Source organism: Syngnathoides biaculeatus, chromosome 5 (assembly GCF_019802595.1).
Source record: "Syngnathoides biaculeatus isolate LvHL_M chromosome 5, ASM1980259v1, whole genome shotgun sequence".
Taxonomy (NCBI): domain Eukaryota; kingdom Metazoa; phylum Chordata; class Actinopteri; order Syngnathiformes; family Syngnathidae; genus Syngnathoides; species Syngnathoides biaculeatus.
The window spans coordinates 9138246-9153779 of NC_084644.1; the positions used below are offsets into that span (position 1 = coordinate 9138246).

General features: G+C 41.3%; 1 protein-coding gene across 4 annotated transcripts; it reads right to left on the reverse strand.

Annotated features, from left to right (window-relative positions):
* Positions 1-182: 182 nt before the first annotated feature.
* Positions 183-4244, reverse strand: si:dkey-82o10.4 (uncharacterized protein LOC797793 homolog). 4 transcript variants are annotated; one of them, XM_061819403.1, is made up of 6 exons: positions 3735-4243; positions 2500-2571; positions 2081-2207; positions 1615-1759; positions 1436-1547; positions 183-1146 (listed from the first exon to the last, which is right to left on the reverse strand). In XM_061819403.1, the coding sequence occupies exons 1-6, from the start codon at positions 4095-4097 to the stop codon at positions 1135-1137; spliced, it is 831 nt and encodes a 276-aa protein (XP_061675387.1). In that variant the 5' UTR covers positions 4098-4243; the 3' UTR covers positions 183-1134. The 4 variants fall into 4 exon arrangements, with proteins under 4 accessions (XP_061675387.1, XP_061675385.1, XP_061675389.1 ...); XM_061819401.1 differs by having other exon boundaries at positions 184-1124; positions 3735-4244; XM_061819405.1 differs by lacking the exon at positions 1436-1547 and having other exon boundaries at positions 185-1124.
* Between the last annotated feature and the right edge of the window lie 11290 nt (positions 4245-15534).

The window sequence follows — 15534 nt, forward strand, 5'->3', positions numbered from 1 at the left end:
ATTTGTAAAAGATTTGGTGCATAGATAGGATGCACCTGCATAAAAGCCGCAAAGTGCCCACATTGAAACACGAGATATTCACAAAGAAAGATGGCACACAGAGTTTTCAGAGTTTTAATACCTTAGCTTAGCAACAACATGGCAGCACGAACAGGGCTGGTTTAAAAAAAAAAAAAAAAAAAAAAAAACACGGCAGCTACACAGTAGCACAGCAATAACAGAGCCAGTTAAAAAAAAGAAAAAAAACATACCTAAATTACTGAGACGCGGCAGCAACACGCTAGCATAGCTCTAATGCGAGCGCGGCATTAACATTGGTGCGGCGCTAATGCTAGTGTGGTGCTAACAGGGCCGGTTAAAAAATATATTTCGGTAAAAAATCAGACACAGCAGTAACACTGCAGCAACACGCTAGCACAGCGCTAACGGGGTCAGTTAAAAAAAAAAACCAAAAACATACCAGTAAAAGTCACTTCCTCAGCACATATACTCCACCCAGTCTCACTCTTACCTTTTCCGCTCGAGTGGCCCCTTGCGGCCGCTAGATGAAAGTGTGTGAAAAAAGTTGCGGCTTATAGGTCGGAAATTACAGTACTTCACCTTCCATTTTACATGTTAACTTGGGCCAAAACTATTAGTGCACATTTCTTAATTAGGATCCAAGAAGGCTACTAGTGTGTGAGACATGCCTACTAGTTGGGCTGAGTCATGTTACTAGTGGAACTCAGTAGTTAACTAGTAAGTTTAATTGCCTAGTAGTAAGTTAAAAGTGGCACCAGTGGGACAAAAAAGGTGACTCGTGATGGGCACATACTGAGTTTTTGATCTTTAATTCAGAAAAATTCAATAAAGCAGCAGCAATTGTTCATTAAAAAAAAAAAAAAAAAGGTAAATGGAGTTTTAAGTGCATTTAAAATGTGATGGGTCATATCAATAAGTTTAATAACCTCATGAGAATTTAAAGTGCTGATGTACACGTAATGGGCCAAAAGCAGAGCATCTGGGAGGGTTTCTAGTGTAAAGGTTTTCAAATCCTCCATTGGCTTTATTTCTGATGACGTTCACTCAGTTGTTTTCCAGTTCCAGTGCCAAACGGTGGTCACCATCCACTCCTGGGGGGCTCCCTTTGTTAGTTCACGTTGGAACCTAAAGAAAAAAAAAAAGTTACAAGATTAATTAGGGATACTCAATTAAATGTCAGGGATTTCTGCCACGTTAAAAAAAAAAAAAATCCTGATGTATAGTTGAAGCCAGATGTTAACGTACACTGTGCAAAAAAAAATAATAATTTTTGTCTTACTGTTTGACATCAAATGAGATCAGTCAGGATCACCAAAATTATTCAATTTTGTTAAATGTTACAATAATGAGAGAGATGATTTATGAAGGAATTCTATGTTATTTTCTTTGAGGTCAAAGGTTTACTTTTACCCACATTTCCTTTGTATGGAGTATCATTTCCTTTGAACTGCATGCCCAAAGTCAAATGTTTGGGGTTAACCATCCAGAAGCTCTGCTGGAATCCTGACCCAGTCCTCCTGACAGAACTGGTGGAACGGAGTCTACAGAACTAACTCAAGAAAATGTATTTATATGACGTAAATAATAATATACTCGTAGACAGCCGTTGCCACTTTCTTCCGCGGGATGCCGTCTGGCCCGGGGGATACTCGGAATATCCTGGCGCCTTCGGGGTCGTCGGGACCGTCCAGCGTCGTCAGATGCCAAAGCCTCATGACGACAGTGCAAAACTTTCTACCTACACGACCAAAACAAAACAATGCAAGGAACCCTGTTTATTGAAGGAGGATATGTTCAAGAAAACCCCCGCAATAGACAAAATTAGCAAACTAGCAACCAATGATTTACTCTATTCATATACACTTTTAAATTTTAAGCAATTCAGTGTCAATATTTGATACTTTAGAGAGGTGCAGGTATTTATTTGTCCACTTGAGGTCATCATCCTCACACTTGACACAAGCTCACGCTTGTAAAACTGCCCGTTCTGCCTGAGTGACATCAAAGTCGACCCACGCAGATGTGCGACGAACGGCGCAATTCACGTCAGCGATCTTACCGTGCGTATCAAAGACGACAGAGACGTCCTCCGGTAACACAAATATAATGTCGTCCGTGGAGACGGCCAGATGCTGCCTGTGACGCTGCGAGAGAAGCTGACACCTCTCCTCGATGTAGCGAATCATCTGAAAACCAAAACACACTCACAGAAATGCAAATAAAACTACAGCGTACGCACAGAAACCCTGCAAAATTCCGTTGTAATATTAAATGTAATTCATGATTTATTTTCATGTAGGCATTGAGTTGCCATTTACAGAGGTTTTGATTCACTATGATTGGATTTAAAATTAAATGTATGGTTCTTTCTGGTCTTTCACTGTCTCTTCACCACGGAGGAAGATGTTGCATGTTGGTGAGGATCTGGATATTACGTATAAGATTTAATATTCACGCATGTTGCATTTGATTTCTCACCTCAGCGGAAACCACGCCAATGAGTTCATCGTATTTTCCTTTGGCCATCAGGCTGGAAACGTGCACCAATGCCTGATGCACACACAGACAGACAGATACGGCTTTCAAAACCCGATTAAAGGTTTTAAAAGTACGATTTGAAGTCAGTGTTAATGTTTCAAAGCAGGGTTGGATTTTTGAGGTATGGTTTCAAACTTGAGTTGTAACATGTGTGTGGAAGTAAATGTGACACCAGGATTTGAATTAAAAATGCCACAGGAAACAGGATTTGAATTTGAAATGTAAAATAGTTTCAATAGTTGTATTTCAGTGTAACTTTTCAATGTTAACAATTCAACCGGCAAACCTGTCTAAAATTCACCGTCTGTGCCACCAGGCAGGGTTACTTCAGGTCAGAACCAAACAGCCGGCCAATCCAGTGACGCTTTCTAAGAATGTGACGTCACGTGACTAAGATTGAACCGTTACACTGAAATACAACAATTGAAAATGTGATTACATTGTGTGTTGTAAAATTCACATTATCTCAAAGTAATCACATTTTCAATAACTGTATTTCAGTTTCACTTTTCAATGTTGAGAAATTCGCCATGTAAAAAAAAAAAATAATTCAAACGCAATATTGAGATTCAACTGGCAACAATTCGTCATCTGCGTTGCAGTGTTAACAAGGCGGCCAATCCAGTTCCGCTTTCTTAATCACGTGACATCACATACTAAGAAAGCGTCACTGGATTGGCTGCGTTCTTAACACTGAATTTCGACGGTGAATTTCAGACCGCAAATTGTTGCTCGTTGAATCTCAGGAGACTGAAAATATTGCGTTTGTATTTTAAAGGTTGATTTATTTATTTATTTATTACACGGCTAATTTGTTAGCATTGAAAAGTTAAACTGAAATACAGCTATTCCATACAAGTGTTAGTGTTTTAAATTAGGTTCTGAAATAAGGGTTACGATTTCAAATGGAGTTCAAGTGAGGATAGTCTTGGTAGTTGTTTGAACTCATGGTTAGAGTTTAAACATCAAGTTGGTGTTTTAAATTATGTTTTCAAGACAGGGTTATGGTTTTAAAGTAAAGTTCCACGCTACGATTAGAATTTCCAACCAGGGTTTGCCAAGTAAAGATTTCAAACGTTACAATCGCGTGTTTCGCCTCATGGGGTCACTTTCCAACATCTGTTAAATGAGTTCCAATGAAATAATCTAATGTAATCTGTTGCGTACTCCATTACCTGCTTCACTCCTCTTTCAAAGTCATTCGAATTGACGTCCAGGTCGAACCAGAGCTCAATGAGGAGTAAGGTGACTTTGCACCGGATCCATGTGATCGGATCCGGGGTGCCCACCACCGAGATGTCGGGTTGCCGGCCGGAGCCCCCTCCCTCCGGACCCTCAGCTCCGGCCGGCGAACGGAACCTTCTGTGTCTGGAGAACGCGAGGCCCCTCCCGCAGTTCGTTACCTGCGTCCCCCGGTTGAATAATCCCCGAGCGGGATACGGGGGCTTGCTGCTCGCCGGGCCGCTCCTCCAGCCGCGCACACGGGGCGAGCTCGCCGTGAGTCCCCGGCATACTGCGTGGCGACCGATACGCAGCATGGCAGCGGGGAGGAGGCGGCCTTGGACCTGGATACCTCCGGTAAGAGGGTTGAACCCAGCACTTTTGACAACCTTTCATAAATCAGTCGAAATGTTGTCGATTTTTTTTTTTTTATTTTTTACCCACAATGCCCCGGTGCCAACAGAAGAGATGTTGCGTTCAATGTAGTTGGACACCTGAATACTACATCTATAAAGTGCACTTTTTTTTAAATGAATAACGTTGCGTTTGGAGTCTCGACCCTGCTAAAAAAAATTCTATAGAACATTTCTAAATAATTTCTATAAAAAACATTCTATAGAAATGCTATAGAACTTTAGGACCCAAGTTATATAGAAATATTCTAAATAAATGCTATAGAACTTTACGAACTAAGTTCTATTGAACTTTTCTAAAATTCTATAGAAATATTCTGTAGAAATGCTATAGAACTTTTAGGACCCAAGTTCTATAGAACTGTTCTGAAGAAAATTCTACAGTACTGTTCTAAAGCGCTGAAACATTTCTTCAACATTGTATTCGTAAAGTGTATTAACATGACAATCCCACACAAGGGGAGAAACGATTATCAATGTAATATTACTATTACGTTATTACTGCTATAATTATAGTTCATTGTATAAATATACACATTTTACTGTTGTATATTATTTTAAATACTGGGAAACGATTTTTTTCATGCTTTTCATAATGAAGTTGGAGAATAATCATATACAAATGTGTATCAATTCAACATTTCAATGCACATTTTCTGCTTTTCTAATTATTATATGTTTAATCTTGTGAACGGCATTGACTTTATAAAGAGTTATGTCATATTTTTAATCAAATCTGTCAGTTAAAAAAATTACGTTTTAATTATTTACCTTATGTCCTGGTTTCATTTTGGCAAACAAACGAAAAATGTGAGACTCACTTATGGGTGACTTGTTTATTTTTTATCAGGCAAAAAATGAAAATCAGAAATACACTATTTATCGAGATGTTCAATGCTTAAGAATAATCACAAGTCTTGTCGGTAAACACCAGAGAATAATTATACAAAGCACACTTTATTTTGGATGTAACTGACACATGTGTCGATTACAGGTGTCTAAAAGAACACTTTAATAAAATGTACGTGAATATTTCCCACTTCCTAACCAATAGGTGCGCAATGTGCCCTTGTACATAGGTGTCATTTCTAAATTTATCCAGCAGGGAGCGCTATGCATCAATTTTTAATCTCCATTGATGGAAAAACGACGCACTAATTACCAAGTTTATGATGTAGCTTTTGTTTTTGCACATTGAAGATATGACACGGGAGTGTTATTGTAGAATAAGATGAACTGTTAAAATATTACACTTTTTTGTAATGTCACATTAAAATTACACACACACACACACACACACACACACCAAATACATTAAAGTTCATAGTATATACTATATCATTCGTCACTGTTGTTTTGGGTGATTTGAGCATTCATTTAAAAATGATTTCAGAAGTGGTAAGCAGCTCAGAAAATGAATGGATGGAAAAACCATGAGTGGTTATGACTCATTACTCATGAAGAAAAAAAAATCCATTGTGAAACATAGATGACAAAATATATATGGTTAGGGGAAAAAAAATCTAAATGTGATTATGTGAATAAACAGCCACTGAAAGGCACTGTTGTCTGAATTGTGTGCGTGTGTGTTCTCGCGAGTGTAATACATAACCTAATTTTATCCATATACTGTAGTCGGTGCTACATAGCGAGCAAAGTGTGATTAAAAAAAGCACCGTGACAGAACGAGCGAACGAGGGTGCCATTTGGAAATGACAAGTCTTGCGATTTGACACCTAATGTGACATCAAAAATATGTTTTAATTGAGCCCAAATAAGAAATAAAACTGACAGCATTTTACGTCTAAATTCAGACAGTTAAAGTGGACAAAATGGTAAAATATTGATTGAATCTGATAATTTCCTAAACACAAATTAAATGATAATGCTCACTTTTGATTGACATTCAGTGCGATATTAAATCAAATAATCTTTCATGAGCCATAAATTCATTTTTCATAAATTTTTTTGGGAGGAACCTATCGCACAACACTGGAAGGGAAAGTGTACCTAATAAAGTGCCTGGAATGTAATGTACATTTTGACTAAATTATGACAATTGCGTTCTCGGGTGTTAATAACTCATCAAGACGTCACTCATCTTTTGACGCTAATGAGAGAAATGAGCGAGCCATTTATTTATTTATTTTTTTTACTTATTTATCTGCGCATAAATTAAAAAGAAAAATCTGCCCCAAATTTATTATTCATTGGTATTGTGATTAATATGCAAAATTATTCAAATGAAGATGCAATTAGGCTCCAATTCTCCTGCGGAGTTTTTTTTTTTTCTCCATAATAATTTAATACAAAGTAAGAGAGCAATTGGTGTCACGTGTAATTACGCTTAGCGGAGGGCGCGGAACACACCGGAAACTTTTGGGAGGACTCCGCTAAAGTCCTGTCGGTCTTGGGATGGCCGCGGATTCGAAATAGTCAGACAAAAACACAGTGAAACGTTCCGGTACTTTCTGGAACTCTGGGACTTGATCTGGTCACGAATCAAGATGGCGAGATGGGAGAAGAACCTCAAGGATGAGATCATAAAGTTCATCAAAGCTTCTGTCTTGGATGCGCCATAGATGTCGAATATCAGAGTCACACACAAGGAAACGTCCTAGTACTGTCCGAAGTTCTCGGTCTTGTTCCAGACACTAATTTAGAACGCCTTTTTTTTTTTTTTTTATCAGTTGTAATGGGTTCCATTTTGTGAGGGTTATGGATTTCATATCGTCACACAAACGGACACATGGAAGCATTCCGGTACTCTCCAGTCCATTCTTTAGGCCTTGTTCCGACTGGGAATGCGAAATGGAGGGACGAGAGAAGAACCTGAGGTGACTCCGGTTCTAGAAGCTTCTGTCTTGAAAGCGCCATAAGTTTTAAAAGGTCAACTACACACACAGGAACATTTCTTGTACTGTACAGAATTGTGGACCTTGTTGTGGAACCAGAGACAGGACACACACAAACGTGTCAGTATTTTCAGGAACTTCTGAACCACGTTCTGGAATTGGATTCTTCTCATCTCTTTCCGGTTCTACCAGATTCCGATTTGGGGTGGCATCGATTTGAAATTGTCGTGCAAAAACACACTGGAATGTTCCGGGACTTTCTGGAACTCTGGCACTTGTTCTGGTCACGAGTCAAGGTGGCGAGATGGCAGAAGAACCTCAAGGATGAGATCATTAAGTCCATCAAAGCGTCTGTCTTGGAAGTTTAGATGTGGAATATCCTCAGAGTCACACACAAGAAAACGTTCTAGTACCGTCCGAAGTTCTCGGTCTTGTTCCAGACACTAATTTAGAACTGCAGAGGTGTCAAAACTACCTCACATATTCTTCTCCTCTTCTTTTATTAGTTGTAATGGGTTCCATTTTGTGAGGGTTATGGATTTCATATCGTCACACAAACGGACACATTGAAACATTCGGGTACTCTCCAGAGCTCTGGGCCTGGGAATGTGAAATGGAGAGACGGGAGGAGAACCTGAGGTGATGCCGGTTCTAGAAGCTTCTGTCTTGGGAGGGCCATAAGTTTTAAAAGGTCAACTACACACACAGGAACATTTCTTGTACTGTACAGAATTGTGGACCTTGTATTGGATCCAGAGACAGGAGACACACACACAAAACATGTCAGTATTTTCAGGAAATTCTGAACCACATTCTGGAATTGGATTCTTCTCCTCTCTTTCCGGTTCGACCAGACTCCGATTTGGGGTGGCCACAGATTTGAAATTGTCGCATGCACACGAGGAACAAAGACGTCCTCGCCGCCTCCACTCCGCTGGCTGCGCTCCGTCAAAGAACATAATCCCTCCGCAAAATGGAAGCACAAAGGAAACTTGAGCTGAATCCTGTAAAGGCGCGGACACGCCGCACAATGCGTCCTCCCACCCGATTTCTTTTTTTTTTTCTCCTTCTCTCCTTTCGCCTTGCTCGCCTGACAGAATAAACGCCCCGTGGCGCGGATCAAGCATTTTTTTTCCCCCCACCTTGCCTCATCTTCCTTCTTCATCATCGCTCCTTCGTCGCCACGACGACGGGCCGAGGTCCACTCGGACTTTGCAAAGTTTAGCTATTGTGATGCGCCTTTGGGTGGGCACATATGATGGTGCGTCAAGTACATTTGTTGGGTGACAATGAGGCAGTTATTGATGTAGTTAATTGAGTGAGTGAGTTGTAATTACATTGTAATAAAATAAGTGAAATTGTAGTTCATTTAGTGGGTGAGTTGGGGAGTTAGCTGTAATATTTACTTTTTTTTCAGGCTCTTGGATATAAAATTTTGAGCAAGTTCCAAATATGCAGTTGTAATGTTCAGGAAAACAAGACGGATGATGGGAGAGTAAACGATAAGTTTGAATTATGGAAGCGTGACGAGAAGGAAATGGACGAATGGGAAAATCCAGCAGCTTTTCGCTTCAATGTTTATTCTTGGAATGCAAAACTGTTCGGTTTTAACAATAAAACGTACGCGTTTGCTTGCCGTTTAAATGTGACAGATCGCTGGCGGTTTTATTTATGTGTGGCGGAAAGAAACAGTTGTTGCGGTTAGTCCATGTAGGTCATTGTTGTCAGTCGTTGGCTTTTTCGTCCCAAAAAGCAGCACCTGAGGGGCGTTTCCCGCTCGGGCTCGCCCCCTGCAGGCGGAAGCCAGAAGGGCGCGCGCCGGTGCGGTTTGCCATCCACTTCATCGGCTCTGCTGCCGATGACATCGAACCTTTTGGTAAAGTAGGCCGCCCGCGCTCTCGCCTGCACCACAGGAAGCGGAAATGCCCCACGGGGGTGGGCGCACCTCCACCTGTGTCGCCGCACATCTGCAAAGTGGCGAGGCGCCCCTGCCGTCGCACTTCCTGTCGCCGCTCGCGTGTGGCAAATGTCAAAAACGGGCACGCGAGATAACAATTCAAGTTGACACACAAACTCACTGCGCTCTGTTTATTGCGGGGTTACGTTCCACACCCACCCGCAATAGGAGAAAAGACAATGTCAACAAACCATGAAGACAAAAAAAATTCTCATCTTATTTGGAATGTAGTTCATTTGTTAGTTGAATGAGTTGGGCGTGATGTCATTGACTTAGTCATGAAGTTCGAGTTAGTTGAATTAGTCATGGAGTTAATTAGTCAGTTGAATGAGTTTGGCGCGATGTCGTTGACTTAGTCATGAAGTTCGAGTTAGTTGAATTAATTCGTCATGGAGTCAGTTGACTGAGTTTGGCATGATGCCATTGCGTTCAGGGAGTTAGTCAAGAAGTTCAAGTTCATTGAATTCATTAGTCATGGAGTTAGTCAGTTGAATTAGTTTGACAGGATGTCATTGAGTTGAGTTAGTCATGAAGTTAGTTTTGGTTGAATTAGTCATGGAGTTAATTGTTTGAATGAGTTTGGCATGATGTCATTGAGTTAAGTGAGTTAGTCATGAAGATCCAGTTAGTTGAACTAGTTAGTCATGGAGTCAATTAGTCGGTTGAATGAGTTTGGCATGATGTCATTGAGTTAATTAAGAAGTTTGAATTAATGGAATTAATTAGTTATGGAATGAGTCACTTGAATTATTTTGCCAGGATGTCATTGAGTTGAGTTATGAAGTTTGAGCTAGTTGAATTAATTAGTCAGGGAGTTAATTAGTTGAATTAGTGTGGCATGATGTCATTGAGTTAAGTGAGTTAGTCATGAAGATCCAGTTAGTTGAACTAGTTAGTCATGGAGTCAATTAGTCGGTTGAATGGGTTTGGCATGATGTCATTGAGTTAGTTAAGAAGTTTGAATTAATGGAATTAATTAGTTATGGAATTAGTCACTTGAATTATTTTGCCGGATGTCATTGAGTTGAGTTAGTCATGAAGTTAGTTTTGGTTGAATTAGTCATGGAGTTAATTGTTTGAATGAGTTTGGCATGATGTCATTGAACTAAGTGAGTTAGTCATGAAGATCGAGTTAGTTGAACTAGTTAGGTATGGAGTCAATTAGTCGGTTGAATGGGTTTGGCATGATGTCATTGAGTTAGTTAAGAAGTTTGAATTAATGGAATTAATTAGTTATGGAATTAGTCACTTGAATTATTTTGCCGGATGTCATTGAGTTGAGTTAGTCATGAAGTTAGTTTTGGTTGAATTAGTCATGGAGTTAATTGTTTGAATGAGTTTGGCATGATGTCATTGAACTAAGTGAGTTAGTCATGAAGATCGAGTTAGTTGAACTAGTTAGGTATGGAGTCAATTAGTCGGTTGAATGGGTTTGGCATGATGTCATTGAGTTAGTTAAGAAGTTTGAATTAATGGAATTAATTAGTTATGGAATTAGTCACTTGAATTATTTTGCCAGGATGTCATTGAGTTGAGTTATGAAGTTTGAGCTAGTTGAATTAATTAGTCAGGGAGTTGATTAGTTGAATTAGTGTGGCATGATGTAATTGAACTAAGTGAGTTTGTCATGAAGATCGAGTTAGTTGAATTAATGAGTTAGGCAGGATATCATTGAGTTAACTGAGTTCGTCATGCAGTTTGTTTTAGTTGAAATAGTCATGGAGTTAGTCAGTCGAATGAGTTAGGCAGGATGTCACTGAGTTAATTGAGTTAGCAATGAAGTTGAATTAATCATGGAGTGACTTAGTTGAATGCGTTTGGCATGATGTTATCGAGTTAAGTGAGTTAGTCATGAAGTTTCAGTTAGTTGAACTAGTTAGTCATGGGGTTAATTGAATGGGTTTTGCATGCTGTCATTGAGTTAAATGAGTTAGTCATGAAGTTCAACTTAGTTTAATTAATTAGTCATGGAGTTAGTCAGTCGAATGAGTTAGGCAGGATGTCATTGAGTTATTTGAGTTAGGATTGAAGTTGAATTAGTTGAATGAGTTTGGAATGATGTTATTGAGTTAAGTAAGTTAGTCATGAAGTTGGAGTTAGTTGAGTTAGTGAATGACGTTAGTTTAATGAGTTAGGCGTACAGTGAGTTGAGGAATGACCCAGTTCCTTGTTTTGAGCATTAAGTAGTAAGATGGCGAAGGTTGATTTGAGTTTGTTACAGCGAGGGATTTGGTTAATAACTGAGTTAGTTGAGTAAGTTGGCGACGCGAGAGCGCGGCCACTCCCTCCGCCTTCCGCGATGGGACGCCAGAGGACGCCGCGTGCGCTCTGGCTTGCGTTTGTTCACTCGTCAAAGTGTGATAATTAACCTCGCGAGCGCGCCGGGCTGCGACGAGAGTCAAACACAAGGTGGCAATTGCGGTATTTTTCCACGTATTTCTTTCTTTTTTTTTTTCTCTCTCTCTCTCTCTTCCTCCCAAACATCACACACACTCGCTGTAAATTCTCTAAATGTCTGCTTTGCTTTCATGGATTACCGTCAGCATTGTGAGCGGCTGCCAGGCCCGCTCGCCTTTTTCTGGGCCCGTCTCCGCCACCTTGATATATTTGCCAAATGAATATCTGAAGCCGTAATTAAATTTATCCACCTCTGCACCTTCTGTACGGACGCCACCTTGCACACATCACACACATCACACCTTTCACGCGCGCACACACACACACACACACTCCCTGGGGGACATTTTACTTTCAAAAACAGATTTGAGCATCTTCAACATATTTAATAATAATCATTTGGCAATTTAGGAATGTTTTAAAAGCACCAGACAAATCCAACACGTGGCAAGAAACTGTTTGTGACAAATATATCAAATATGTTCCCACCTTATCTTTTTATATTCTTTTTTTTTTTTTTTTTTTAAATATTTTAATTTATGACGACATTCCGTGACATGTTTTGGGGCCAAATTACTTTCCCCCAAATGTTGTTCATTTAAACTATGTCAAAAATCCTCACCAAGAGTTGAAACCCTAACCCCGTCTTGAAACTGTAATTTGAAAGTGAAAACCAAACCTGACCTTGGAACCCTGATTTTTTTAAACCTTAATCCAGGTCACAAACTCCAATTCAACATTTTAAACGAGGCTTCAAACCTTAATTTAAAACTTTAACCATGTGGCCAAAAAGCCGAACCCAATCTTGAAACCCTAACCTTGGGATCATCGACCGTTGTGAGGCTGGGTTAGGCTACTCTGTGAGCACCAACTGTATGAAGGGCTACCTGACCTGTTTGCGGGGTCCTCGCGGGCACCCCATTGGTGACCCCTTCCCTGATCCTCGTCTGAAAACCTAACCCAGGCTTGAAACCTGAACTCAGTCTTGAATCCTTGACCCTGGCGTTCAATCTTCATTTAAAACCTTAACACCAATTTGAACCCCTAGTCCTTGTTTGAAAACATAATCCAGGTTTTAATCCCTAGTTTGAAACCACTACATGGTCTTGAATCTGTCATTTGGAACACTAATCTGATCTCAAAACCTTCATTTAAAACCTAAACTTGAAGGTCATGTGTCCATATGTTCTCCTATTTCGCCGCAAATTTTCTAAATCCTGACTTGTCGACTTCCAAGGTAAACACCCCGAATTAGCGAACGGTGGCCGTCACGCTACGTGAGCCTCCACACGATGTTGAATCGGAACCGTCCGACCGGACCCCCACGTCAGCCGGCGGCATTAGCATTAGCATTATCATAGCTTGGCATTCATCACTTTGTCCAACCTTTTTTGTCTGGGCGAGCGCGGGAATTATTAGCGGCTTAGCGTTGAGAGGCCCCCCTAAGAAGCTCTCGGGGTGTGTAAACCCCTCTCCCGAGTCCCCGCCAACAACAGCGACGGCGTGTACGTGTCAGCGGGTGGGGGAGTTGGGGTTCGGGGGCGATACCACCACACTCTCAAATCCACTTCCACAAGAAAAAAAAAAAAAGCCAGAAACAAAAATAAAACCCCGGGAAATATCAAGTGAACAAAAGGAAGCATGACTCAGCACATTCCCATTGTTCCCAGTGTGTGTGTTTGTGCAAACAACAACACCGCGCACCCCGAGTCTGTGGGAAAGCCGTGATGGAGTTTTGTCATTTTTTTTTTTTTTTCCGCGGATTTGTGGGGGTACGGCGTGAAATCCTGTGGCACGTCTTCCCGGCTTGTTGGCATACGCGGGCCGAGGCGGCGGGGATTGAACGGGGCTTAATGTTGGCGCGGGCCACGTGTGCACGCGTGATAACGGGCTGGCTTTACTTTCCAGGTTAGCTGCCAGGTTAGCCGCCTAGCGACGTTCGTCGTGTTCCGTGCCGTATTTGGGGGGGGGGGGGGGGGATAGAAGACTGGTCGCCGAGGTGGCAGCGGTGGGGGAGGACTAATGCATGTTTTTGGAAGGGTGCTGGTAATTCCCGGCACATTTGTGAATGCAGATAGTGTGTGACAAAGCATGTAAAAACAGACTGCTAGCGCTTAGCCGCTAATGGCTGATTGGCTATTTTGGGGCTCTAAATGGAGGCAGAAAATACCTGCACGCAAAACAAACGCCAGGTTATTTTTACATGTGCTGCTTACACACACCTTGGCTTGGAACCCCGACTCGGGCGACAAATCTTCACTTGAACCCGTAGACAACCTCGAAACTCTAACTTGAGATTGAAACTCTCAAGATGGAAAATCACGAGAACACGTTTTACTCAACAGTATGAAAAATGCCAAATAATACGATGAACCGGTTGACAGTCTTGACTGCAATGAACAAACTGCACCGTCGGAGATATTGACGATGCCTTAAAATGTGAAGATTATTTACAAGTTTGATACTGAATTAACTGTATTAACATCATTGCCACAGAGTACCAGACACAAATTCCTTGCGTCTTTGACATACTTTGCAAGCAAAGACGATTCTGACCTTAATTTGAAACCTTGACCATGACCTGAATGTCAATTTTGAGTCTCAGGCCAAGGTTAGCGTTTCAAATTAGGCTTTTAAAGCTCCACTGTCATCCCTATAAACATTCTAAAACACATATCGTAATGAAAAATACATATAACATTATTCGCTTCAATGTCTATACAAAAAATAAATATGAGCGGAGCGCGCGTGCGTCATCCATGCGCAAAGTTGCGGAAGTGTCATTCGACATCCAAGTGGTCGCCATATTGGCTGCATCTCCTGCCCGTGACATCACACTGGGACATTCGCCATTGAAAACGCGCCGTGGCCCCTACTGGGGGAGACTAACACGCCCCTTCTGACACGGAAGCTCTTTTCGAAGAAGAGAACGCCTCACAACAGTGTGACGTGACAGGGGGAATATTACCCTATTGTTTTGAGCCATATTTAGATGATATGTGGATCACGGCCAAACCACCTCCGCACGGCGGTGATGAGTCCCGCCCGCAAGCGGCAGTGACGCCCCGGCCAAACCGCCTCCCCGTCCGATCTTCTGCGGCAGGGATGAGCCACCCGGGCACATTGACACATTTAGCACCATTGATTTACATGTCCCGACATACACTTTAAACCCGAGTTCGAGTCTCAAATTACACTTTTCAAGTTGGGCTTAATCGTCACGATTAAAGATTCACCGCAGACCTTGTCACGAAACCCTAACCCAGGTTTGAAACCCACATTTGAGACCCTAACATCGGCTTCCAATCCGAATTCGAACCCATGACCTTAGTTTGAAACGCAACGAGAGGCGCTTGTACGCAGGTCGTGTGTGAAACGAAAGGACGGTAAACGTAAGCTAGCGCTTAGCCACGAATGGCCGATTGCCAGGAGGCTCCTCCACACTATTTTGCGACTTTAAATAGCAGCGAAAGATACCTGCACACACACTCTATGTGTCAGGCTATTTTTACAGCACCCAACATCTGTGGTTCCACGCCGCCGAGACTCTTTTGACGCATGTTCATTAGTACACGCTTATTTGTATTCTTGGATGCCAATGTTTCTGCTCCCGCTAAAGATGCCTGTCGAATCCTACTCCTAAATCTAAACCTAAATCCTAATTTGAACCTCTAACCTTCAAATTTAAAGATGTAAACTTAATTTCTAAAACAAATCCCAGTTAGAAAATAAATCTCAATTTTAAACCCTAACCATATCGAGCAAGTATTCAAGAAACTCAAATTCCAAACCCTACTCACTCTTGAAATCAGAGTACGGATTTGAAATTCTAATTTCGAACCCCAATACAGGTTTGGAACTCAAATCCACCTTTAAAACCCTAACGCGAAACCTTATCACACATGTGAAATTCTAATTTAAAACCCTAACATGAAACCAGACACGTGCACACTCAGACCCTAAGTGGTTCTTTTTTTCTTCCTTCATCAATATTCATCAATTCTACCCAGTGTTTTGATATTTGAGGGGCATTTATTGAAGTCCTTGGTAGAAATGGACATATGCTCCCACGTTAATTTTTTTTTTTTTTGCAGGGGGGTATTCGGAGGCACTTTAAATGGTAGCAGGTGTG

What these genes read in the sequence shown, in the direction of transcription:
- si:dkey-82o10.4 (XM_061819401.1), bottom strand. Translation starts at nt 4,097, where the DNA reads ATGCTGCGTATCGGTCGCCACGCAGTATGCCGGGGACTCACGGCGAGC. An exon ending in TTGAAAGAGGAGTGAAGCAG is followed by an intron (nt 2,572 to 3,734) that starts GTAATGGAGTAC and finishes TGTGTGCATCAG; the next exon opens with GCATTGGTGCACGTTTCCAG. An exon ending in GTGGCAACGGCTGTCTACGA is followed by an intron (nt 1,548 to 1,614) that starts GTATATTATTAT and finishes CCGTTCCACCAG; the next exon opens with TTCTGTCAGGAGGACTGGGT.